The 26,550-nt window shown below is 43.4% G+C and overlaps 2 protein-coding genes across 3 annotated transcripts in view; one reads left to right on the top strand and one right to left on the bottom strand.

Annotated features, from left to right (window-relative positions):
• Positions 1-259: 259 nt before the first annotated feature.
• Positions 260-26,550, bottom strand: part of SYAP1 (synapse associated protein 1) — a 28,596-nt gene continuing 2,305 nt past the window's right edge. Inside the window, exons 2-9 of one of the 2 annotated variants that reach the window (XM_036839741.1) lie at positions 21,480-21,598; positions 20,607-20,673; positions 16,560-16,633; positions 9,032-9,171; positions 5,338-5,486; positions 3,935-3,993; positions 3,343-3,490; positions 260-1,205 (exon numbers count right to left, since the gene is read on the bottom strand). In XM_036839741.1, coding sequence (XP_036695636.1) covers positions 1,078-1,205; positions 3,343-3,490; positions 3,935-3,993; positions 5,338-5,486; positions 9,032-9,171; positions 16,560-16,633; positions 20,607-20,673; positions 21,480-21,598 — 884 coding nt within the window. In that variant the 3' untranslated portion in view covers positions 260-1,077. The remainder of the gene's footprint in view (positions 1,206-3,342; positions 3,491-3,934; positions 3,994-5,337; positions 5,487-9,031; positions 9,172-16,559; positions 16,634-20,606; positions 20,674-21,479; positions 21,599-26,550) is intronic. The other variant, XM_036839742.1, reaches the window with a different exon arrangement.
• CTPS2 (CTP synthase 2) overlaps positions 23,778-26,550 on the top strand; it is a 129,279-nt gene continuing 126,506 nt past the window's right edge. The window contains exon 1 of the mRNA XM_036839732.1: positions 23,778-23,892. The gene's annotated coding sequence lies outside the window, so the exon portion shown is untranslated. The remainder of the gene's footprint in view (positions 23,893-26,550) is intronic.

Here is a 26,550-nt window from a genome sequence, read left to right as displayed (position 1 = left end):
GGACCATAGACTAATTTTTATGGGATCAAGAATATAAATAAGTACATGTTCCCTATAAGAACTGTCTTAATTCTACTCCCCTTTATGAAATAAAGGCTCTTTGAAAAATCCGAAAGGTTCGGGAAGCAAACGCCGTGTTCTGATGTTCAGCTATCTGTCCTTTTCAAGTAACCACGTTCTATGAATGGTCGTGCTGCTACAGCAGAATGCAGGCAGGATTGATCAATGAAGTTCCAAAAGTTGTATTCAGAGAACACAATTTTATAAAGACTGACAGTTTAATTAAGACAAAAAAAGCGAAAACATTCATATGTGGTGACGATTTAAACAACATGAGACTTTAAGGTGAACAGCCTTCTGACAGTCATCAACACTAAAAGGATGAAAGACCCTGCTTTCTACAAAAACCACGATGTGAAATTCAGGAAAACATTATTAAATGTGGCATAGTTTAAAAAAGAAAAAGGCCCCAAAGAAAAACAAATATATTTTTTTTGAGAAAGAAACAGTATTTCTCAATGTCAAACTGAGTGACGTTTATATCATTATAATCAACATAATTATTTTATCTTTTGGCTTCCAGATGGAATTTTAGAAAATACTTGCAAGAAAATAGTTCTGAAAGTGCTTCCTCTTAAGTTCTTTGGTACCATTTGGTCATTTTGATAGTTATCAATCCATTAAGTAGGTACTTTAACACATATGTATCAACAAAAATGCAACAAGAAGTACAAATGTTTAGAAAACCACAATTGAAGAATATATTGTATTTTTGACCTCACGGAAAACAGAACTGTAAAATTTTACTTGTGTTTCTGTGACAAAGATGTCTGTACTGACTACATGAACATCTCTAACTAGATGTAAAGAAATGTTACATAAAACATCCCTTTTTGATTATTAGAATAACTGTCCTATGTACTTTTTCTTAAGTAGAAGAGGCAAGTTTCAGCTTGAAAAAAGGATAATTTTGAATTTCATAAAGTCATACTCTTTTGTGCCTTCTGATTCAGCGAGTGCCAGCATCTAGAATTTAATGTCAGTTGCAGAACGTTAAGGATTATTCTTTTATTTCAGCTAATTTTCTTCCTGCAGCATTTTCTCTATCTCCTTATCCCAGTTTTCATCTCGTTTCTCTGATTCTGTCACCACTTCGTATTCTTGAAGTTCCTGTTGTAGTTCCTTCTCCCAATCTGCAGAATCCTCTAAAAGAAACAAATGAGAAAAAAAAAAAAAAGATTCTGAATTTTTAATGCCGGTGTTAACAATGCAGTCCACTATAATTACCTGTGTAAGTCCTACCACGGAAATATTTACCGTGTCAGGCTTCAGCACTGTGTGCGCTCAGAAAAATTGAACAGATTTTTAACTAATATGATTAGAAAGATAAACTTATTAAATGTAGAAGCAAAGGTATCAGATGTTGTCAGTAAATTTTGCATGTTATTTTTCTTTACCTAGGCCTCTAATTTTCCCTCTATTTAAATGGATAATTGATAATTAATATTTGGTTGCAAATTAATTTTTACCACTACCAATGATGATGATGGTAGCAAAAACAGCTAACATTTCTCGAGCACTCACTCAGCCAGGCCTAGGGCTAAGTGCAGTCTACATATCACTCTTTTCATCCTTAGAACAATACGTGGACCACAGATACAGTTATACACATTTGACAGATGGAGAAATGGAGGCTTATAGGTTAAGTGACTTGCCCAAGGTCACACAGCTTGACAGTGACAGACATACGGATGGAACCACATCTGCAGGGCTCCACAGTCTGTGCTTAGTGGTCTCCCATGAGTGGCAAAAGACACCAGGACCTGAAGTCAGGCAGTCTCTCGCCAAAGCCTGGCCCCCCACGTGGGCTCTACCTGAGCTCTCACACCGGTGAGATTTAGAGCTGCAACTTGCCACTTGGACGCTCAATATACGTGTGTATGCAAATACATATGTATAGGATAAGGCATCTGCTATGTTGTGTTATAAAACAGCCAGAAAACAAACCAGCTATTTAAAAAGTAAAAGCTAAAATTCATTTTCATCTTTTAAAAATAAACCTTAAACTTAGTACCTATAGAGAAAAGAAAAACCAAATGTTTTCAATTTTTTTATAGCAGTGACCATGTTGCGTAGCAAAACACCGATTTCACGACTATTAGGTGCTTACTGGGTGCTAAGCTCTACGTTAGGTGCTGTAAGGGATAAAAAGACAAGGTGTACCTGCCCTTGAGGAACTTACAATTTAGCTGGGGGGCCAAGACAACTAATATATGAAAGAATATTAAGTGGTCCAAATTATAAGTAGGGCAGGGATTCAAAGAAAGAATAGCTTGCCCGGAACGGCCAGCCAATGCCACGCGAATCCTGACCAGGCTTCCTTCCAGTCTCCGTGGGCTCTCTGCTGCTAGTTGTCACCAGCAAGAAGGGAAGCAGGGCACAGTCTGCTCGAGCTGCTGCCGGCTGCACGTGGGGCGCGTGCCCGCCTTCCTTCCGCGGTGGCCAGCAGCCATCGTATCAGAAAATAGATGGGGTATGAGGGGTCTGGGGGCAGCGAGCCCAGATTTTCACTTCCCCACTCGCTTCTCTTTCCCCCACCGGCCGCTTTCCCCAGCAGCTCTCTCCTGCAGAGTCCCTCTGCAGTGTGCAGTGTGCACGTGGGCAGGCGGTTCACCTCTGGGAGGTCAGCTTTCTCACCACTGCTTTCTGCACAACAGTGGGAACAGCTGGCTTCCACGATGGTAAGTCTCTGAAGGCTTCATGAATGATGATTAACCCAAGCCTTTGCTTGTCATCTTGTAGAAAGCCAGTAATTTGTCCTGATGTGCCAAAGAACGCAGCCCCATCACTTGCACTTTTTTTCTAAATTACCTTAGTTTTTAAGCTAATTTGGTTTTTTAAAGGCAGCCTACTCCTTCCCAGAAGCGATGTGCTAGCGGCACACAACAGCTGGGAAAAGAGTCTTCTACCTACAGTATAAGCCCCAGCAGGACGCAGCTTTGAAAGCAGAAGGCCGGAGGGCAGCATCTCCACGTGAAGGGGTGAAGGGGTGCGCTTGCTTTCTTGCCCGCTCCTGGCCATGTGTCCTCAGGGCTGAGATGCCTTGGAAGACTCGCTTAACCTCTCTGGGTCTGTTTCTCCTTTCTATGCCTCTGTGCTTAGAAGGGCAGAGGGACAGGAGATGAGGTCATGTGTGCTAGAATCCACCTTCTAGTGGGGAACAGAGAAGCGGTTTTGATGCAAAAGTTACGACACAGTTTTGTGTATCTGCTCCAGAATAACAATTTTCTACGGTCAGCTTCGGCACTGGGGACAAGGACGGTGATGCCGTTGGCTTTGTACCTTCCAGTGCGACTGTCTCCTCCTCTTTTTTGTCCAGCACCAGCTGCTCCATTTCCTTCCTCAGATCCTCCTGATCGAAGTTACAGGAATCAAAGGCGTCACTGACAAACTCAGAAACACCCGGGCTGGTAGAAATCTCCTCTTCATCCTGAAATGCAACAAATGAGCTCTGGAAGTGGTTTTTGAAGTGACATATAGAGACTAGAGCTCGCGTTTATGGTCATCTCACAATTTAATGCAGCCTCATTCCCTTCCTCTGCTAGTCAGATGGTCGCTGCTCTCCACCTCCTAACCCGCACACTGGCTCGGTAACCACATGAGCTACCACCTGAATCTCTACGCTCATTCATGGTCTGGATCACTCCAATCGTTCTGTCCCATCCCCGACGAGCACATCTTGAACTACTGATGCCAGGGAATCGTCTCATGTCTCAGCTGTAGGTCCTTAACTCTTCAAGTACCGGACCCCTCTTCTTCAGAACAGATAAGACCCATATTCATAAGTAGTTTTGAAACGGTATCTGAGATAGTCAACACAGAGTTACTTCATTTCCAGACATCAACTACTAGGTATAATGTAAAACTGTATTACCTCTTGAGTTTTAAGTTGAGGTTTGATTACAACAGGTGGCGTTTTGGGCCGTACTGCCTCTAAGAAGTGAGAATAAAAGAGACAAGAATTGCTTGATTCAATTCTGAATACATATTATAATAACAACTAAATTATCCACAAGCATGATCATACTAAATAATTTACAGAAATTAGCTTTTAGTGTTATGCTTTCCGTTTTTCTGCAGTAAGAACTACCCAGATGAAACCATCTCAGCCTCTTTCTTTTGGGGATCTTTTTAATATATATCATCATATTCAATACCCCTTATGTAAGATTTCCAGCAGGAAATAAATTTTGACTTCAGTGTTAGCAGAATGCATTGAAGAACAGTTCTGCTCTTTCTTTTAGGATAATGAGAATGAAGTTATTTATCAAGTTTTCCTTTTCTCACAAAGTAAAATGTAACGCTCAGGCACAGTAGCTCCTCTTTCTCACAGGCTGCATTTTCTATCTTCTCAACCTTACCACACATACAGTCTTTACTGAATCCTGTCTTAAGCCCATCTTGATACATGGGCAGTATTGGGTAAAATGGCATTTTCCAATAAAAGTAATAAAGAAGGAATACTAAAGAATGAGAGACAACTGGGATTCATATTAACATCTACATGCAAAATGCCAAATGGTACTGTGTAGAGCAGATTCATTACATTCCTCTGACCCTAAATGCAGTGTCAGGTACCTTCCTAGTGGTCCGTACAACCTGTGCCTTAGGACACATTGTTTTGTGTAATCATGTAAAATTCCATGAACGGATAAGTCTCCATTTATAACGGGTACCTATACACAGCAGGTGTTCATTAAACGTTAAAAATGTGACACAAAATACATATCTTATTTCAATTGTTATTATAGGTATTAAATCACTGCCGATATTATAAACCACTTTCCCCAGAAACCAGGGGTAAAGCTGTCAGAATAAGGAAGAGTCACATGTGTAACTGACCGGTGTCTAGCTCCAGGCTGGATATCTTAGCTCTGTTCTACAGACGGGAGCACTGCGGAAATGAGCAGGCTGAATGGAAGACTGAGAAGCGAAGAAGAGCAGGGAACTGAGTCAGCGGAGAACAGAAGGTATAAAAAGCGCAAGGAAAGAGATGGGAAGACGACCGGTGACGGAGGGAGAAATAAAAAACCCGAAGAACGAGAAAAAGACAGCAAAGTGAAAGAAAGCTGGGGGAAGACGGTGAGCAGGGTCAGAGAGAGGGCAACAAGGGAAGAATGAGCATTTTATCTGGAAAGAAAAGAACTTTCCCTAAGATGACGATGACATTTCTGGTATATACATGATGACAAGCTCATGAGAGTCTCTAAATGAAGAATATTTTAAAAGTAACTCCTTTGTTTTTTTCCCGCAGAGTGACGTCTTCTCTGAATATACCTGTCAGTGGCAACTCATCCTCTCTGCCGTGGCTCTTCTCCTCCTTCCCGGTAGCCTGCTGCTGGGCCGCCAGAGCCGTGAGCTGGGCTGACTGCTTAATCAGGGAGACGCGGTAAAAGTAGTTCCTCCAAAACACTTCTTCCTTCACACTTTCAAAGACAAACAACAACGCGTTTGAGAAGGCATGCATAAAGTGTGTGCAGGGTTTAGCTGTTGCAGTGGAGGTGGGAATAGATGACTTTTAGGGACATTTTCGAATCTGAATGGGGCTCAAACGAAATTCTCATTTGCTTTTGAATTGAAAGCTGAATAACAGGATAAAGAGAATAGCTATCTTCTCCACAGCAGCAAAAGACAAGTTTATAGAACACCAACGAAACCTCAGTGTTTCTTGGTATTTTAATACCAACACTGCCCTCAGCAGAAGAAAACAGGGTACTGCTGTCAAAGCACCATGAGCAACCTGGGAGACGGAAGCAGAGCCAGGGCTCCAACTGTTTGCTGTTTACCGAAGGATTAAACGCTTTCAAGCACTGAGAATAAAGTATTGTGGGTGTTGCTCCTCATGAGAGGAAATGTTTGGTAGCTTGCAAATAACTAGCAATCAGTAACAGTTAGCAATGAGGTGGAAGATGGTTGATAAAAAAAAGACTGAAGTGCAGTTCAACCTGAGAACTCTCAGTGGTTCTCAAACTTGGCTGCACATTAGAGGCACCTGGGGTGGGGCGTTGGTGCCCAAGAGGGGTAAGGTAAGTATCCATATGGGGGTGGCCTGGAATGGAGAGTGAGAGCCTGAGCAGAGAGAGGAGGGTGTCTAAGCTCGGGGGTGGGTGGTGGTGAAAAAGGAAGATTGGTCACTCGCAAGGGGATTGATTGCTTAAGTAAAAATATTAAGGATAGTGGAAACCAGGTTTCTCACCATCAGAAAAGGGAGTTACAATCATGGAAAGGGAAAACTCTAGAATGATCCCTGTTGTGAAGTATCACTGTGAACACATGGCTTTCATTTGAGAGAGATGCAAACAAGTCCATGTGTGTGTATATGAGCACACTAGCTCTGTCCACTCAGTGGGCCAAGGAGTAGTGACACCCCAATAACCATGAGCATGCCTAATGCTTAGACCTTGGTTTCTAAACACCACTTTCCACTAAAAGGAACCAGAACTCCTTGGATAAATGGCCAATTCTAGGGTTACAGCAGGGGAAAAACAAGGTGAGCCTGGAGGACTATCTCATGCCAGAAAGGAAGTGCTCAAAAAATGATAGGGAGACTTCCCTGGTGGCGCAGTGGTTAAGAATCCGCCTGCCAATGCAGGAGACATGGGTTCAAGCCCTGGTCCAGGAAGATTCCACATGCCGTGGAGCAACTAAGCCTGTGCACCACAACTACTGAGCCTGCGCTCTAGAGCCCACGAGCCACAGCTACTGAGCCCATGTGCCACAGCTACTGAAGCCCGTGCACCTAGAGCCCATGCTCTGCAACAAGAGAAGCCACCGCAATGAGAAGCCTGCACACTGCAACGAAGAGTAGCCCCCGCTCGCTGCAACTGGAGAAAAGCCCACACGCAGCAACGAAGACCCAACACAGCCAAAAATAAATAAATAAATAAATAAATAAATAGATAAATAGATAAATAAAAAAAAAAAAAAAAAAAAGAATCCTGGTCCTGGAAGATCCCACATGCCGTGGAGCAACTAAGCCCACGAGCCACAACTACTGAGCCCACGCACCACAACTACTGAAGCCCGCACGCCTAGAGCCCGAGCTCCGCAATGAGAAGCCACTGCCATGAGAAGCCTGCGCACCGCAACAAAGAGTAGCCCCCGCTCGCCGCAACTAGAGAAAGCCCGTACGCAGCAATGAAGACCCAATGCAGACAAAAATAAATAAATAAATTTTAAAAAAGAAAAAAGAAAAAATGTCCCAAATGATAAAGGTTGTACTTCTGTATGTCAGGAAGGAAAAGTCCAGAAGTCTTATATTTGTATGTGATGGCTCATTTTTGTTTTGTTTTAATATGGAAATTTCAACAAAACAAAAGTAGAGAGACTAGAACAATGAACCCTCATGTACCTGTGACCTAACTTCAACACTTACCAGCATTCTGCCAACGACGTTTCAAAATCTATGCCCCTCTCCCCTGCATAAATGCTTTTCTTTGGGTGGGGTTGGAATATTTTAAGGCAATGCCAGGCATCATGTCCTTTCATCCATAAATACTTCAGTAAATATTCCTAACAGATAAAGACTCATAAAAAATAACCCTAATTTCTAAATCTTCCCTAACAGAATAAGCAGTAGGAAACTGGAATTATATTACTCAATGGGCAGTTTTCGTAGCTGGTGACAAAACAAAAATACTGTTTGTCAAATATCAATTCTCCAAAGCTTAAAAGAAATCTAAAATTACTGTCAGCAGCGAGAGGGAGTGCAGAATTGCCAATAACCAAAACTACATGCCTGCCACGAGCACCCCAGGCCACACGTCTGAGCGCCTCAGGGCCTCTGGACAGTCCTGAGAAGCCGGCAGAGAGCCCAACGTGTGGCTTGGGGTGATTCGAATGGTCTTTGAGTTGCGGGAGCGCATCTGACCCCAGAGCTTTGCCACTCTTCTCTCAAAGGCAGCCCGTGGGGGCAGGAGGCACCGGGCGGCTCTGAAGGCTGGTGCCGAGGCCCCAAGGAGCGGTGAGACAGCCAGGGACTGAACTGCACAGCAGAGACCAGGAGCCCAGGGCTCTGCACTCAGGGACAGTCGGTACAGCTGAGAACGGGGGCACATGGCTGTACTGAAGCCGCAGGGCTCAGGCTCTCCCCGTTGTTTGGCCTACAGCCAGGCTGGAGGCCGAGGAGTCCTCTGGGGGAAGCCACCCGGCCCAGGTCTACTGAGCCGCCCTGCCCAAATGGCCCTGGGGAGCACACAGTCCCAAAGGATGGGTAAGAAAAGCCTGCAGCATGAACCACAGAGCCCAAATCCAAGATGCAGGGAAAGAGCATAGCGAAAAGGGTATCTCAAGAAAGCCAGACTTCATGTCCTCAGAGAACAGTAAGATACTGCATCATACAACAAGAAGAGAGTCATAAAACAGGAACAGTCATGGAACACCAGAGACCGCTGACTTTAAAAATGGGGCAGATTCAAAAGAAGGCACTGGAATTAGAAAAGGTGAGGAAGAACCCATGGTGGCAGAGGGGAAGGGAGGTGGCCTCTGCTGATGGCCATGTCACAGAAGTCAGGATGCATGTGCTGGAGCTTAATGGACAAGCAGAGATCTGCAGAGGGGAGAAGCCTCGGGTGGGAAGCAGAACAAGACTGCTGCTGCCAGAGAGCAGAGACTGAGTGGAGAAAAGGCAGCGGCCAGGTCCTGATGGGCCTCGGGAGACCTTAATTTTATTCAGGAGGGCATGGGCACTTCTGCTGTTTTTATAGGAAAATTCGTTCTACCTTCTAACTGGGGATAAAAGAGCACATATCATCTGGACCCCAAAATTCCTGAAAAGTCCACCCTGAGTTTTGATTCTATGGCACCCTATGTGGGGCGTGGGGGTTGGGAGGGTGCTGCTGAAGGGCCGCAGAGCCCCTTTTCACAAAGAGCGTCTGAGAGCATCCTGGCCCCCATCCCATGCTTCTTCCCCGATACCCGCTACATGACCAGGGCCATACATGCCACTCCGGCTCGAGAGCCCACTGCTTACAGTTTAGGAACAAGGGCAAATCTCATCCTGCTCAGGAGCTCGTCCTCTTGGAGCATGACCAGGGCGACAGGGTACATCTGATCAAAGTCAAAGTTAAACTGCACGCCGGCTGGAGGGTCACGAAGGAAGTTCCTCTTGTCCTTTCATAAAAAGAGGAAAAACATAGGGAAAACCATAGACTGCAATTAATAAGTAATAACACATCACTGATCTGACACACTGAATTCTCCTAAATGCTTCAGCCGCAAAGTACACTGAGCTGTCATTAACCTGCCTGCCTTAGAGAGAGTGGAGAATGACCAATCCTTTCATATATTCTTTAACGGTTTCAACTGGAGAGAGCATCATGGGAGGCCTACAGCCAGGCCGGAGGCTGAGGAGTCCTCTGGGGGAAGCCACCCGGCCCACGGCTACTGAGCTGCCCTGCCCAAACGGCCCTTTGGGCAGGGTGGCAAGTGTTCAGCCAAGGTTCGGCAAGTGAACCAACAATGAGCCTTTCCCCTGCCTGGCCATGATCTGTGGAGAAGCGGCACTGTGTCTTTCTCAGTCACCATTGCATTCCCAGGGCATTTCTTGCCAATCAGACAAGAAAAAGAAATGAAAGGAATCCAAATTGGAAAGGAAGAAGTAAAACTGTCACTGTTGGCAGATGACATGATACTATACATAGAAAATCCTAAAGATGCCACCAAAAAACTACTAGAGCTCATCAATGAATCTGGTAAAGTTGCAGGATACAAAATTAATATACAGAAATCTGTTGCATTTCTATACACTAACAATGAAATATCAGAAGGAGAAATTAAGAAAACAATCCCATTTACCATCACATCAAAATGAAATAAATACCTAGGAACAAATCTAATAACTAAGGAGGTAAAAGACCTGTACTTGGAAAACTATAAGACAATGATGAAAGAAACTGAAAACAACACAGATGGAAAGATATACCATGTTCATGGATTAGAAGAATTAATATTGTTAAAATAACCATACTACCCAAGGCAATCTACAGATTTAATTCAATCCCTATCAAAATACCAATGGCATTTTCTGCACAACTAGGACAAATAATTCTAAAATTTGTACAGAAACACAAAAGGCCCTAAATAGCCCTAAATAGCCAAAGCAATCTTGAGAAAGAAGAACAGAGCTGGCTCATGCTCCCTGACTTTAGACTATATTACAAAGCTACAGTCATCAAAACAGTATGGTACTGGTACAAAAACAGACATATAGATCAATGGAACCACTGATATAGATAGAGAACCCAGAAATAAACCCATGCACTTATGGTCAATTAATCTATGACAAAGGAGGCAAGAATATACAATGGGAAAAGACAGTCTCTTCAATAAATGGTGCCGGGGGGAGTTCCCTGGTGGCGCAGTGGTTAAGAATCCACCTGCCAATGCAGGGGACATGGGTTCGAGCCCTGGTCCGGGAAGATCCCACATTCCGTGGAGCAACTAACCCCGTGTGCCCCAACTACTGAGCCTGAGCTCTAGAGCCCACGAGCCACAACTACTGAGCCCGTGTGCCGCAACTGCTGAGGCCCGCGTGCCTAGAGCCCGTGCTCCACAAGAAAAAGAAGCCACTGCAGTGAGAGGCTTGTGCACCGCAACGAAGACTGGCCCCTGCTCACCGCAACTAGAGAGAGCCCACGCACAGCAATGAAGACCCAACACAGCCAAAAATCAATCAATCAATCAATAAATGGTGCTAGGAAAAATGGACAGCTACATGTAAAAGAATGAAATTAGAACATTTTCTCATACCATATACAACAATAAACTCAAAATGGATTAAAGACCTAAATGTAAGACCATTAAACCCTAAAACTCCTAGAAGAGAACACAGGCAGAACAGTCTTTGACATAAACCGTAGCAATATTTTTGGATCTGTCTCCTAAGGCAAAGGAAACAGAAGCAAAAATAAACAAATGGGACCTAATTAAACTTAAAAGCTTTTGCACAGCAAAGAAAACCATTCACAAAATGAAAAGACAACCTACTGAATGGGAGAAAATATTTGCAATATATTAAAAAATGGGCAGGAGAACTGAATAGACATTTTTCCAAAGAAGACATAGAGATGGCCAACAGGCACATGAAAAGATGCTCATTATCGCTAATCATCAGAGAAATGCAAATCAAAATCACAATGAGATGTCAACTCACACTTGTCAGAATAGCTTTCATCAAAATGACCACAAATAACGTTGGAAAGGATATGGAAAAAAGGGAACCCTCTTACACTGTTGATGGGAATGTAAATTGGTGCAGCCACTGTGGAAAACAGTATGGAGGTTTCTCAAAAAACTAAAAATAGAGCTACTATTTTTGGCCACGTTGGGTCTTCGTTGCTGCAGGCGGGCTTTCTCTAGTTGCGGTGAGCGGGGGCTACTCTTTGTTGCAGCGCACGGGCTTCTCCTTGTGGTGGCTTCTCTTGTTGTGGAGCACGGGCTCTAGGCGCCCAGGCTCAGTAGTTGTGGCTCGCGGGCTCCAGAGCGCAGGCTCAGTAGTTGTGGTGCACAGGCTTAGTTGCTCCGCGGCATGTGGGATCTTCCCGGCCCAGGGCTCGAACCTGTGTCCCCTGCGTTGGCAGGCGGATTCTTAACCACTGTGCCACCAGGGAAGTCCCAAGTGAATTATTCTTCATGCTGCTGCACTCAGGCTTAGGTTAAGATACCTTAAACTAAGGGTTAGCGAATTCACAATCCATTAAGAGGCACAGTCAACACAGTAACAAAATAAAATGCATCATACAAACATTTTATCATTAATATATTAAAACTGGAGTCTCATTAAAAAGAAATCCAGGAATTCCCTGGCAGTCCAGTGGTTAGGACTCGGTGCTTTCACTGCTGGGGCCTGAGTTCAATCCCTGGCTGGGGAACTAAGATCCCACAAGCTGTGCAGTGTGGCCAGAAGAAAAAAAAAAAAAAAAGAAATCCAACCCAAGACTGTGTTAGAGAAAACATGCCCATCACAGAAGACCCTCGTATGGCCCATGACTGCATGGTCAGTACATAATGTGGACATTCTGACTGGGCAGCACTGTGAATCTCCAGCACGCCAGTACCTACTATGCCCAACCTGGAAGAGCTCTGACAGAGTCCATGTTTCTCTTGGACCAGTTCTCTTCAGTTAGTCAAGAAGTAAACAAAATGAAAGATCCAAGGGCAAACAAAGCTTTCCTGGATTAGGCAAATTTCCTAGGGAATGAGGATGGTTTTGAACTCCTCTGAGATGGAGCAGGACTCACACTGATTAACATATAAAGGAATGTCTCCAAACCACCCCCTTTCCCACAGACTGAGCATAACCAAGGCAAAAGGCTGTTGTTTTGGACCACTCAAACAATTAAGACTGATTGTTGCTATTCGATTTCTTTTTTTTTCTTAAACACCTTTTTTGTTTGTAAATATGATACACATCCATTTTTTGAAAATTCAAAACACCAAAGAAAAACATAGTCAAAAATCCCAACACCCACAGACAACCGTAGTAAGATATTTCCTCAAACACCCTCCCGGATGCGTGTCTCTCTGCAAACATGCACGTGTCTGTGTGAATACAACTTGATGTAAATAGGAAAATACTTGCAGCCTGTGGATCATCTGTTTTTCCTTTCCACTCAAGAGTCGTGAACATCTTTCCATCTCCAATGTAGCTATGTCTACCCTGAATGAGCCATAATTTACTTAACCAGGCCCACTTCAGTAGTCATTTAGATTGGTTCTAATCTTTCCTTATAGAGAACCGTGCAAGTAACATCACTTTACAAACAATTTTTATTCCCTTCTAAAGTGATCTTTTTAGACTAAATTCCTGGAAGTGGGATTTCTAATCCAAGAGTATGATTATTTTGACACAGATTGCCTAAACTCTCCTCCAGAAGATGGTAGCAGTTTATACTGCTACTAATAGCGTCAGTTTCATCTCATTTTGCTCATATTGGATTTTAACAATATTTTTGGTTTCTGATAATTCCTCCATTAATAAGGCAAGAACAATTCTGAGCCTAAATGGATTTTATTTTATTATTATTATTTTTTGGCTGCGCCACACAGCTTGTGGGATCTTAGTTCCCCAACCAGGGATCAAACCCGGGCCCTCGGCAGTGAAAGCGTGGGGTCCTAACCACTGGACCGCCGGGGAATTCCCCCTCAATGGATTTTAGTTATTTTACCTTCCAAAATAAACATTTCAAAGCCTGAAGTTGTCCCAATCATGTTTCACCTGGGTTTCTACACCGGCCTCCTAATGGGCACCTGTCTCCAGTCCCACTTCTCCCGCCCCAAGAAAAACATATTTTACCTATGACTACAATCCTTCAATGACTCCTTGCTGCCTTTAGGATAAAACCTAAACTTATCAGAATGGTATGATAAGGTCCTCATGACCTCTGCCTATCTACTTCTTCACCTGCATCCTACAGTCCGGTCAGACACAAATGCTCGCGATACCCCCACCTTAATGCCAAGCCCGGCCTCACGTCCCCCAAGCATCCACACACTCTCCTAAGACTCAGCTCAGCTCCAGTGTCGCCATTTCTGGGAAGCTTCCTTGGGATCATCCTTTTCCCGCTCCACAATAAATGAGATGCTCCTCTCGCTGCACGTCCTTAGCGTCCTGTATTACATTCCTCATTCCAGGGAATAATCCTGTATGTGCGTTCATCGAGCAGCTCTCTAGCAAGCCTACGGGCTCCTGCAGCAGGGTGGATCTCATTTATCTCAAGTCCTAGGAGAAGGCTTGGCCTAGAGTAGTTACTAAGTTCGGTCTGCTGAATTGAGTTCTCACAAGTCTCTAATGACAAATGTACTATCAACTTCTTTTCATGTATTACGTGGCCCTATGTGGCCCTCCAATATAAAGAGCTTAAAGGGTTACTCTGCTATACACTCTGAAGTGTCCCAAACTAGTGCCTGGTAAGTTAGAGAATGTCAGGCAACTCCGGCAGAGTCTGCTAACCGTCTCCCAGTATCCATTTCTACCTTCCTTTCTTTCAGGATCACAACTCCGAGTTCCAGCTGGGCATGTGGCCACACAGCCAGAGACCGGATTTCCAGGCTCCCTGGAGTACAGGGGTGGCCGTGTGTCTAAGCTGCCAAAGGGGTGCGTGCCTGAGCGATAAGTGCAGTTTGCGGGTCTCGTCCTTCAGGTGGTCTGGTACAGCCACCTCTTTCCCAGTTCCCACAGGCTGGAACACAGTCATGCACACCGTGTCCTAGGGGCTGCTTGGGAGTAAGACAAGAAGAACTTAGGTCTCTAAGTGACTTCGTTGGGCAAAGCACACCTACTGAGACCGCCTACCTCTGGACTGACTGTGAAGGGGAAGGAGGGAGGGAGGGAGAGAAACTCACAGCTCATTTAACCTACTGTGTTTTTAGATCTATTACAGCAATTGAATCTATTCCTTAACACATTCAGCAGCCACCATAAAGGATGGGTTGAAGACTGTTTCGAAGCCTCTGGGTCATGCCGAAATCTCGGAAGCTCTCTCGTAGGCGTGCCTGGGTGCAACGTTTATTGCATCATTTGTTCAGCAGATGATCATTTGGCACCTGCTATGCTCCGGGCTCCACGCCACCTGCTCAGCAGGGCAAAGCACAGATGGAGTCCCTGCCTTCACGGCACTTACATTCCAGCTGGGGGCGGTGGAGCGGGAAGAGAGACACAAGGGTTTAGACTGCCAGGGCTCTGAGCTGGTGTAACTGGGCGTGCAGGGCTGAAAGCGTGGTGAGGGAAGGCCTCTAGGAGATGTCATCTGAGCTGAGATCTTGTGGAATGGTGCAGGGTGAGGTTCCAGGAAGAAGGGCCAGCAAGCTCAAGGTACTAAAGCAGGACAAAGCTGGATCTAGTTGTACATCAGAAAGCAACAGTGGCTGGAGTGCTGGCAATCAGGCCAGTGGGGCACGAGGGAGCAGTGTGCAAAGCCAGGGGCCTTAGAAGCCAGCGGACGGAGTTTAGACCTTAGTCAACGAGAGATGAGACGCCACTAAAAGGGTCTGTGTAGGAGAGTGACACGAAGTGTGTTCACCATAAATGGACCCCTCTGGCTGCTGAGATGCACTTGTACTGGAAAGGGGCAAGGGTGGGACAACAGTCGGGATGGGATGCCTCGGGCAGAAGACGACAGCACCAGGAGCACGGTGATAGCGGTGAAGTGGACTAACGCTATGTCTGAACACAGCACTGTCAGGATGGCAGGGGAGGCAGGACTTAAGAAAGACTCCTCTAGAAAAAACTGGTGGACAACTGGAGTCTTTTATTCTGACATGTAAAGGATGAGGAGAGGGACAGGTATGGGGGACAGAGGAGTTATGGGGACTTGGTTGGTATCTGACATTTACCCTCAAATGACACCGATTCTCACTGTCAAAATTTCCTTCTGGGGATAAATAATCGGTGTGTGATGTCAGTGTCAAGTTTGGCTGTAACATGGTAAACAAAATACATGGTGACCACAATGAACCTGGAATTGGATGCTTAGGCCTTTAAGGATTTACTAATGGGAAGAAAAAAACCTTAAAGTGCCCTGGGGCACTGGAAGGGAGGAAAAGCCCAGCTCTACATTTGTTTGTTTTCTAGACCAAGGTTCCATTTCTGACTTCGGTTAAAAAAAAAAGAAAAAAAAAAAGAGTGGGTTAAAAGTAAAGCTTGAAAACCACTGATATAGTAAAAAGCCTTATTCGCTGCGTCCCATGCCCGGTGGGGTGCTGGATGCTGAGGACAGAGATCAAAGTCAGCCTCTGCCGAGAGTTCACAGCCCAGTGGAGACACAGATAAGAACTGAGGGTCAGGGACTTCCCTGGCGGCCCAGTGCTTAAGACTCCGCACTCCCAATGCAGGGGGTGTGGGTTTGATCCCTGGTCAGGGAACTAAGATCCCACACACTGGACGCCCACGAAAAATAAAAAAAGTGAGGGTCATATCTGAGAGTCTCGGTCCCCACACCTATACAGTGGTGGTAAAAGCCCCTACCCACCTCACAGACATACCACGAGGCTCAAAAGAGATAATGTGTGAGAAAGTGTTTCCTGAAACTATCAGGTGCTACACGATTGTTAGGTGGTATCACTCCGTTCCCTCTGAAGTCCTGAGAGAACATTTTGTGGCGCAGCATATGGAATTTTCTTTCTTTCAATTTCAGTTTCAGACAAATACATATAGTAGTTAAAGAGAAAATTTAGAATACAATCATTTCATTCAGAAGAATTAGAATGCTGTCTAGAAACTTCATGATTGCACATCTCAAAAGACTGTCTTAATAACATAAAAGAATCCTTTTAAGGCTGAAAGAATTATTTTGTGTAATAGGCTAGACTTTTCCAATAAGAGAAAACTACCTAAGAAAAAAGCAAATTTAAAGTCAGTGAAAAAAAATGATGAAAGCTGATGTGTACATTCCTAACATCTCAAAATATTTTTAAAATTGTATAGAAGAAAAACATTCTGCTAAGGATAAAGTCATGATAGGAAGGAAGTATTTCTATACAGGGTATCACAAGATACTTACAGCTGATAAGGCCAAGATTTGTTGTTGAATTGTTTCTTCATCATTACTATCAACCCATGGTGGTACTGCTACTTCTACAAGGTTTTTAATGGCAAAGAAGAAAAGAGAAAAAGAGGTTACAAGGGTTACACTGAGATCTGTGGATTGAAAGAATGAGAAAGCTTCCACATAACCATTTTAGCAATTTACTAATAAGTTCCAAATATGAACACTCATCACAATCTTCAGACTTGACGTATGAATCTTAGGCATGTATGCATTTGATAAAAAAATTCCTTAAATTATACAATGGAAAAATTGGACAATTCCTTGACCAGGTGACCAAAATCAACATCACTAACGAGGGAGAGATGGCCACTGTGGGCCTCCAGACGCAACATCCTGAGAAGGACACATCATCTATGTAGTATTCTGGCCAAGAATGAATAATCTGAATCTAATCATGAGGAAATATCAGACAAAGCCCAAACGAGAAATGGTCTATTTAAAAAAAGGAGGGGGGAGTATTCTTCAAAAACATTAATGTCATAAAAGATGAAGAAAGGCTGTGAAAATGTTCCAGATTATAGGAGGCTAAGAGACGTGACAAAAAGTGCAGTACTGTACCCAGGACTGGATGCTGTACTGAGGGGGAAAATGTATAAAGGACATTGCTGGGTCAAGTGACAAAATTAGACTATGAATATTATATCAATGTTAAATTTCCTAAAGCTGGTAACTGTACCATTGGTGTTTATGTACGAGAATATCCCTACTTCTTAGGAAATGCACACTGAATGGAACGGAAAAAAAGACACAGAGTGAGACAGAGAACGTAAATGATGAGGCAAATGGACTATGGCAATCTAGGAGGAGGGTACACGGGTGTTCTCTGTACTACTTTTATTGTAATTTTTCTGTACATGGAAATTATTTCCAAATAAAAAGCCTCTCTAAAAAGTTACTGTACTTGATTCATGACAAAAGGTGATAAGGAGGTTGCAAGATAAGGGCTTAGGAATTGAGAAAAGGGTTGTCAGAAGTGAAAGCAAATGAAGAAAGAAAAGGGCAAATTGGAGGCAGTAAACAAAAGGGCTGGGATCAAATCCTGCATTAAGTCTTCAGAAGCAAAAAGCTGGGGATGCAAAGACGACTAACACCCAGCCTGCATCATCTGCGGCTCACAAGAAAGAGATGATTACAACTCAGCAGGATTATAATGCCAGACGACAAACAGCAGCCACCTGGAGAGGCGAGTCCCATGGAATTCAGTGTGTGTGTGCGTGTGTGTGTGTGTGTGTGTGGTGTGTGTGTGTGTGTCTGAGCAGCTCTACTGTCTGAGCCGAGGGCATGGCTAAGGCTGTGGAGCTCGGTGGTCAGCACAGAAGACAGCAAATGCAGAGAGTCCTCATATTTTTGCAGAAATAGTGCCTTTTACTATTATTCTTCAAAAGTCAAATGGAAGACACATCCTACTGGGTACCAACTGATAGAAAAGTTATCTGCATGCATGGATGGATGGATGGATGGATGGACGGACACATGGACAGGCATCTGGTTCATTCTTTGGCTCATCCTAAACAAGCAAATGGTGGCAATTATAATCCAAATTCTGTTAATTATAAGGTAAAATTAACATATTCTCATACTTTTTAAAAAGTGAGGGTAAAGCCCCTTCAAAACTTTTTTCTTACACTGTTTAACATTTTGGTCTCCATTTTCAGTCTATTCACCTTGGGCAGCCTCTGCTCGTGCCACTTACCCTAGAATAATGAGGTCCTCCCAAGGCCCAAGCTACTGGTATGGATGAGACACCCCCCATCTCCCTGTTCCTCTAAGATGGTTCTTTTTAGGGTGACCAATAACCTCCTGCTTGTCCAATCCCATGGATATTTCTTAGTTCTTTTCTCCCTAGGCCACTTTCCTTATCTGGAAAATGGAAATAATAGGAAGTACTTCAGAGAGTTACTGTGACCGTTAAGGGAAGAGATGCACGTGCCCTTCCTCATGGTCACTGTAAATGGAACTCACCTGACCTTGCTCTTCTTGAAATTCTTCCCTCTCTGTGCTTTCATTGCTTCTCTCTCCTAGCTGTTCTCTCTCTCAAGTAAATGGGCACTAGTTTTAACGGCAGATGTGTTTCATCACTTACTAGCTGAGCAACCTTCAGCAAATTACTTAACCTTGCTGATCCTTCCTTTTATTAAAGGAGATGTTGTATATAAAGTGCCCAGCAGGCTCTCAGAAACTGCCGACTCCTTCCATTCTTCTGCGTCCCCTCAACACTGGAGATCTCTACTCAGCGCTGTTCACGCTTGACACGCTCTTCACTGAGGAGCTCACCTACTCTCATGGTTTTTACATGACTTGACTAACGATCTGCATCAGCAGACAGAATTCTCCTCCATGCTTCAAACAGGACTGAACTGCTGCTGAACCCCGTTCCATTAATTTAAAGCAGTGCTGACCAACAGAACTTTCTGCAGTGATGGAAATGCTCTACATCTGCACTGTCCAACATGGGAGCCACTAGCCCTATGTAGTGATCAGGCACTTAAAATGTGGCTAGTGTGACTGAGGAATGGATTTTCCCCATATGCCACCTTTGTTCCCTTCCTTGACTTTGTACATGTTCCTCTCCCCAGATGTCTAATAAGCACCTCAAGCAATTCCATTCCTGGGTATATATCTGAAAAAAACAAAAACACTCATTCAAAAAGATACATGCACCCTTATATTCATTGCAGCACTATTTACAATAGCCAAGACATGGAAGCAACCTAAATGTCCATCAACAGATGAATGGATAAAGAAGATGTGGTGTATATATATATATACTCATATATGTGTGTGTACACACACACACACACACACACAGGAATACTACTCAGCCATTAAAAATGAAATTTTGCATTTGCAGCAACATGGATGGACTTGGAGGGCATTATGCTAAGTGAAATAAGTCAGACAGAGAAAGACAAATACTGTATACCACTTATATGTGGAATTTAAAAAATACAACAAACTAGTGAATATAACAAAAAAGAAGCAGACTTACAGATAGAGAGAACAAGCTAGTGGTTACCAGTGGAGGGGGGGAGGGGCAATATAGGAGAAGGGGGTAAAAAAAGGGTTATTATGGGATTATACAAAATCAAGTCTGTGGAACTTTTGAAAATTGTAAAGCACTAAAGAACTTAAAGAATCTTTCACTCAATTAAAAAAAAAAAGTGAACTTGCCTCCAAATTTTTCACCCCCACTCCTTCCACAGTTCCCATCTCAGAGGCACCAACGAGCTCCTATACCAAGTCTCTGAGCCAGGGTCAACTTTACTGCTTCCCACGAATCACTAAGTTATGCTAACCTGTATAGTAGTTTATTTGTCCCAAAGAGCTACTTCCCACTTTTGAGTACTTAGGGGCAACAATGCCTGATGGGAACTCACCACAGGACTAACTAGTTCTTTTTGAATCTGTGGTACTGCTCAAACCAACTTAAGTATTTTACACTACTTTTGCCAAATTCAAAGACATGAGGCCAGTTTTGTGTCTGCACACCACCAAACAGTAAAAGCAGGCATTTTGAGATCTTGCAACTGCAAACATTTAAACAAGCATTTGTCAGTAAAGAAATGTATTGAGTAAGTTCTCAAACTCCCCGTGACTTTTCACGGCCCTCTGTCACTTCCCTGGAAAGCTCTTTCATTTTTTCTTCTGAACAGAATGGGAAGGGAGCCAACATTTGCTAAGTGCCTATTAGGTGTACATCAGACACTGTGCTGGACCTGTGATAAAATGAGAAATAAAAGCTCACTCTCTCTCTGTCAGAGCCAGCTCCCCAGAAGGGCTACCTCACCCACCATCATAGCCACCAGGAACTATTTCCTTCCTTCCTTTAAACCCTGAAGGTTTATAGGTTTGTCCCCACTAGTCTTTGTGCTACCTGAAAGATGGGGGCGTAACTTAGACATTTTTGTATTCTCAGAGCCTTAGCGGGGTGTCTAGCACATAACCGGTGTTCAATAAAATTTGGCAGGCGAGTAGGTCATGTATAAACCTATACCATACCTGATTTTTTGGTATGCTGCTCCTCAACAAATTTTTTCTGTTCCTTCTGAAAATCTCCTATAATTGTCTGTTAAAAAATACATACAGTTATATTACTTTTAAAAGCTTATTATTAGATAAGAATTACGTTCAAGACTTGTGAAGTCTATTTGAGATATTTTATTCATTTTCTTCAAATAAAGAGACTAAAAAAGTGATACTTCTTCCCTTCCCCAATAAGAGGGGATCTTCGACAGTTCCGAACTCTAAGTGTTCAGCTGCCTTTAAGACAGATGATCTTTTCAAATGCAAAAATAAAATGAGTTAAAAACTGAATTTTTGTTTTATTCCATAAAACAATAAAAGACAGGTCAAATCTCATTCTAACAAATAGTACACACAACGAAAATATCTAAATAATAAGCTATCTAAAGTTTAACTGATGACCTCCTTAGTTCAAATAGTTACCAACATAAATGAAATTCCCTAGGCCTGTACCCTACCACTGCAAAAAATGAACAAACTCACTCCTTAGAGTCTTAAAAGGGTTGTTCCTATTGGTCTAGGACTTTTAAAACTTACCCAAATGATACAAAGGCATAAATGTATTCTGAAATGGTTATAGTTGAAAATTAAACTCACAATATGAAAAGCTTAGTATTATCCAAAAGTATCAACGTATTTTAGAATATATTAAAACAAAAACAAAGGTTATTTAAATCAGGTAACTTATAGCTACTTATTATACAAAAAAGAGAGAAAAAACCCCAAGAATATGATATTTATCAGAATATGATACCCTACTTGGGTTAATAAAGTTCGTAAGAAGGGACGATTATATTAGCTGCTAATGCATTTCATAAACTTCTATTTCCGAAAGATATTTAAATGTACCTTATCAATGATGTCATCTATCTTTCCTTCTTCTACTGATTTCTTTATTGTTTGTGCTGTTTCAGTAACTGATTCGGTTATCTTTTTTGTAGCAGCAGTTGCAAAGTTAAATAGATAGTCTGTAAAGAATAAAAAAGAGTCTATGCTCCATTCAAGTACAGTGGTTATTGTATTTGTGATTTCTCCCTTAATAAGTGCTTGTAAGACTCTTAAACCGTAGGGCATGTTCCTTGTTAATGAGGACTTGAAACAATGAGCGAGAAGCGCTGACAGTACTCCACTTTCTCAGTGGACAGGCCATCCATACTGGGCCTTTAATTCGTTGCTTTCAAAGACTGTTAGCATAGTCCCCAGTTCACCCCAGTAGCTGTTTCAAACTTATCTTGCCCTTCTCCAGTCTCCAGTTCTAACTTATCTCAGCAAGTAATCTCCCCGTTTACTTTACAATAAGATCAAGGCTACTTTTTACTTTCTTTCCTTCCTAAACCCTAAGCATCCCATCTTTATTTTCTCCTTCCCTCATGATCAAAAAAGAAGGAAAAAAGCCCCTCCTCTCCTAGATTAACTCATCCCATGATAAATCTGGGGGAGTTTTTAATAAATAGAAATCTTGGCAGGCCCTAATATAAATCTCTTCACTAATAATAATGAGCAAATATATAGAACGAAATTCAAACTGGAACATACGAACTTCACAAGACAAAACGAAAACACAAAATTAACTTTTCTAAAGACCTGAAAAGACATTTGTATCAAGACTCTTTTTGCACTATGATATGAAGGTGTATTTGTAGACAAGTATCATTTCAAAGTCCACATTCTACAGAATCTGGGCTGCAGGAAGCGACCTCAGGCAGGTGGTAGTGGGGAATGCTCCGGGCAGCTGGCCTTCAAATCTCATCGCACAGAAAATGCTCCGTAAGTTAGGGCAGGCTTGCCTCTGCTACTTGCCCGTGCTGAGGGGGCAGGTGGGCTGACTCACAACACTCAGGCAGGGAGAAGACCCCGCTAAGAACGGCCCAGGGAGCCTGGCACCCCTGATTAAATGGGTGGTGCCACAGAAAATCAGGAGATTCGTACCGTTACCTGGGAGCAGGACTATCTCCTGATCCGAAGGACCATCTCTCCCACTTACCACCTCCTTTAGCATTAAACAGTCTCCTTTCTCCCACTGCGTCTGAGGGCGTTCATCTGTTCCTGGTATCAACACCCACTGTGACTATCTCAGGAAGCTCCTTGTCTCTGGTCTCATTCCTGCCATCCTCCTCCTCCTATTCTACACTCGTATGACCACAAGAAATTCTCGAGTATCTCCAAGGAGGCCCCAAATATGTTATTCCTTGGTTTGAAACACTTTTATCGGCCCTCCCTTTTCCTGGCTAACTCTACGCATCCTGTGAGCCTCCGCTTACACATCACTTCTCAAGAAATGGTCCCCGGCTCCTTGGCCAGCGTAGGTGTCCCTAAGAGGTGTTCCCTCACTACCTGTGGTGCCAGATCAAAAACATCTATGACACTCTATCCATTACTTGGTGAATGCGTCCTCTCAGCTAGACTGAAGACCCATCCTAAGCCCCACTGGGGCAGGGACCAAGGCTGTCTGATTCACCAGTGTATCCCCAGAGAGTGACCAGTAAGTACTCGCTAAATGCATGAATGGGGAGTGACACAAATGCTGAGCTTTAGGGAGATCCCTGATTTCCCTTTGGTTGTGACTAGCCTATTTACCCAGAGTGGTATGATAAAATGGGTAGACAGCCACACTACTTCCTAAAAATATTCTCTGCAGATAGACAAATCCAAACTTCTAAAAGAGCAGGGTTCCCTGTAAGATTTTCTCAGGAATACCTTTTGAATTAGATTCGTCTCTCTTTTTTTTTTTTTTTGGCCGCACCACTTGGCTTGTGGGATCTTAGTTCCCCAACCAGGGATCGAACCCAGGCCCCCTACAGTGGAAGTGCTGAGTCCTGACCACTGGACCGCCAGGGAAGTCCTGAGAAAGCACAGTTCTTGCCCTCAAGGGATGTCCATTTCTAAACAAACAAACCAACAAAAAAGGATTCAAAGACAACAAGAGGAGCAAGATTATTCATTAAACTGAGGCACCCCAGAAGGGAGGGGTGTCTCCCAAGAGTAATTAGAAATTCCGAAGTCAGAGGAGTGGGTGGTGGGAGAGCAGGACAAGAGATTTTCAGGTAGGACGCTCAAAAAGACCAGAAGTCTGCTATTGTGCAGAAGAGATCGGCTGACACCAAGTTAAAGACAGTTTTTATTAAGTGGTTAGAAAAATTGAGACACAGGTAAGAGTTAACAGGAAGTAACAGGAGTACAATGTCCACTTCAGAGACTTAGGCACAAGGAGAGAGGGTCTGAACTGAAGCGGCAACCAAAGAAAAGCAAGTCTAAGTAAAACGTGAGTAGACGCAGCAACTTAATGGAAGGAGGGGGCAGATCACTAACACTTTACCTTCATTTTCATCATGCCACAACCATCCCAGGAAGAGTGGGTATAATTAGCCTGGTTTACAGATAGGGAAGCCAAGGCCCACAGAGGATAAATGATTTGTCCATGAAGGTGGGGCAGACCTGGCTGACTGCCTAGCCAATAGCTTATCCCCTTCCTCCTACCTAAAGAAACCCCAATTTTGGTGGGCGCTCAGCAAACCTGGGGGTGGTCTTGGCGACCCTTGACACAAACAACAAAGGTCCGTTCTGTTTAAGCCTGTTTGTTGGACTTACTGTAATTTGCAAATGACATCACAATAAAGACAATAAGTAGTATAGGGAATTCAAACACAGGTTACCTGCCTCTAAATGGCAAGCTGGTGCCCCAATCCCACACTGCCTCACGTCAGATGAGCAAGTGACAAGGGCTTGCAAAACTGAATAGATGGTAAAGGTAAAGAAAAGCGGGAAGGTTCTCAAAAGGTCAGAAAAAGCGTAAATTTATCAGAGTAAAGAGAGGAAGGTAGAGTTTAAGGCTTGCTTCTAGAATAGGAAAATAATAAATAGACAGTGGTTTTTAAGGCAGCTTTAGAAAATTAATATTCTTATGAAAAGGCTGGTTAATTTTTCAAAAATACTATATATTTCACACAATTTTAGAATCTTCGTGTTGGAAGGGACTTTAGCACTTACCTTATTCAACCTCCTATCCAGGTAGCCCCACTTCTAGGGATGGGGAGCACATGACTTCGAAGGGCAGACAATTATTACTGTTATCCATCTCTAGTTAGAAAATCCTTTTCACATCCCTTGTCATTTCTACCTCTCAGACTTAGATCTGTCCTCTTAAGTAACATAAAATGACTTCTTTTCTACCAAAAAACCTTTAAAAATTTTGAGCGATGCCCCTAAAGTTTCTTCTTCTTGAAGCTAAAATCCCCTGTTCTTTTTCGTATTGTTCACAAGCCATGGGATCCAAGCTCTTGACCATCTGCACTGCCCTCCTCATGGTAAACCTGGGTTTCTCATCAGAACCGAACTGGGTATTTTACTTCTATATCAAAGCAGACATTTATTTTCCTACATACACAACTAATTTTTGGAGTCCTTAGTTGTAAAATAAGCAAGTGAGGCATCTAGAACTTGAAATGCACTTTCCCTATAGAAAAAGAGGATGGTCTAATTAACACAGTTCTACTGCAAATACTAATAGCATTTTTCAAAGGAGAAGGAAGAGGAGGTGGCCCTTCCTCCATTCCTGGGCACGGACTGGCCTTAGGGACAGTTTTGAAAAAGCCAAAGCTCATCTCTGGCCACCCTCCCACTTATTTAAGCTGTGTGAATGACTCAGATACTACACTCTCAGAGGTATGGATTTGTTTTAGAGAAAGAGTATAGATAAGAGTATAGATAATTGGACTTTAACAAAAACCAACTAACCAATCTGCGCTGAATAAGAAGTTACTCTGGGGTATGAGGCCTTGGGAGGTAGGGAGAAGCTCTTCAGTGAGTTTCCTAATAAACTGCCCTCCTTCTGTGATCACAGCAAGTCCTAAGTTCATCAGGAGGGAGATCCAAGGATAAGAAGGTTTAATTTGGGGTTAGGAAGTGGAATATAGGCCTGGGTGTCCGCCACTCCTAACTGGTGCCTAATTTATAAAGTTGCCTAAATGTAGAAATAGGTCACCGTGAACCAGAAGTATTTACGCTCCAATCTTGAAGGGAGGCACTCAACAAAAGTTTACAGAACAGGGCTTCCCTGGTGGCGCAGCGGTTAAGAATCTGCCTGCCAATGCAGGGGACACAGGTTCGAGCCCTGGTCTGGGAAGATCCCACATGCCGCGGAGCAACTAAGCCCGTGAGCCACAACTACTGAGCCTGAGCTCTAGAGCCCGTGAGCCTCAACTACTGAAGCCGGTGTGCCTAGAGCCCGTGGTCCGCAACAAGAGAAGCCGCCGCAATGAGAAGCCCACGCACCGCAACGAAGAGTAGCCCCCGCTCGCCGCAACTAAAGAAAGCCCGTGTGCAGCAACGAAGACACAACTCAGCCAAAAATAAATAAATAAATTTAAAAAAAAAAAAAAAAAAAAAAAAAAAAAAAAGTTTACAGAACAAATGGAGCCCCAGGAAATTCTATGTAGATTTTATTATTATTATTATTATTATTTTTTAAAGAAACACTGTGTTTTCCAAATATTTTTTTTTTTTAATTAATTTATTTTTATTATTTATTTATTTATTTTTGGCTGCGTTGGGTCTTCGTTGCTGCGTGCAGGCTTTCTCTAGTTGCGGCGAGTGGGGGCTACTCTTCGTTGCGATGTGCAGGGCTTCTCATTGTGGTGGCTTCTCTTGTTGTGGAGCAGGGGCTCTAGGTGCACCGGCTTCAGAAGTTGCGGCTCGTGGGTTCTAGAGCGCAGGCTCAGTAGTTGTGGCGCAGGGGCTTAGTTGCTCCGCGGCATGTGGGATCTTCCCGGACCAGGGCTCGAACACGTGTCCCCTGCATTGGCAGGCGGATTCTTAACCACTGGACCACCAGGGAAGTCCCTCCATGTAGATTTTTAAAAGGTCAAAGAAATGAATCTACTCAGTGGGAATCAGGCACAGAGATGTTTAACTTCAGTTTTCA

The sequence above is a fragment of the Balaenoptera musculus genome, chromosome X (genome assembly GCF_009873245.2).
Source record: "Balaenoptera musculus isolate JJ_BM4_2016_0621 chromosome X, mBalMus1.pri.v3, whole genome shotgun sequence".
Lineage (NCBI taxonomy): Eukaryota > Metazoa > Chordata > Mammalia > Artiodactyla > Balaenopteridae > Balaenoptera > Balaenoptera musculus.
Note: the sequence above shows the minus strand (reverse complement) of the source record. Positions and strands in the feature narration are given on the sequence as shown.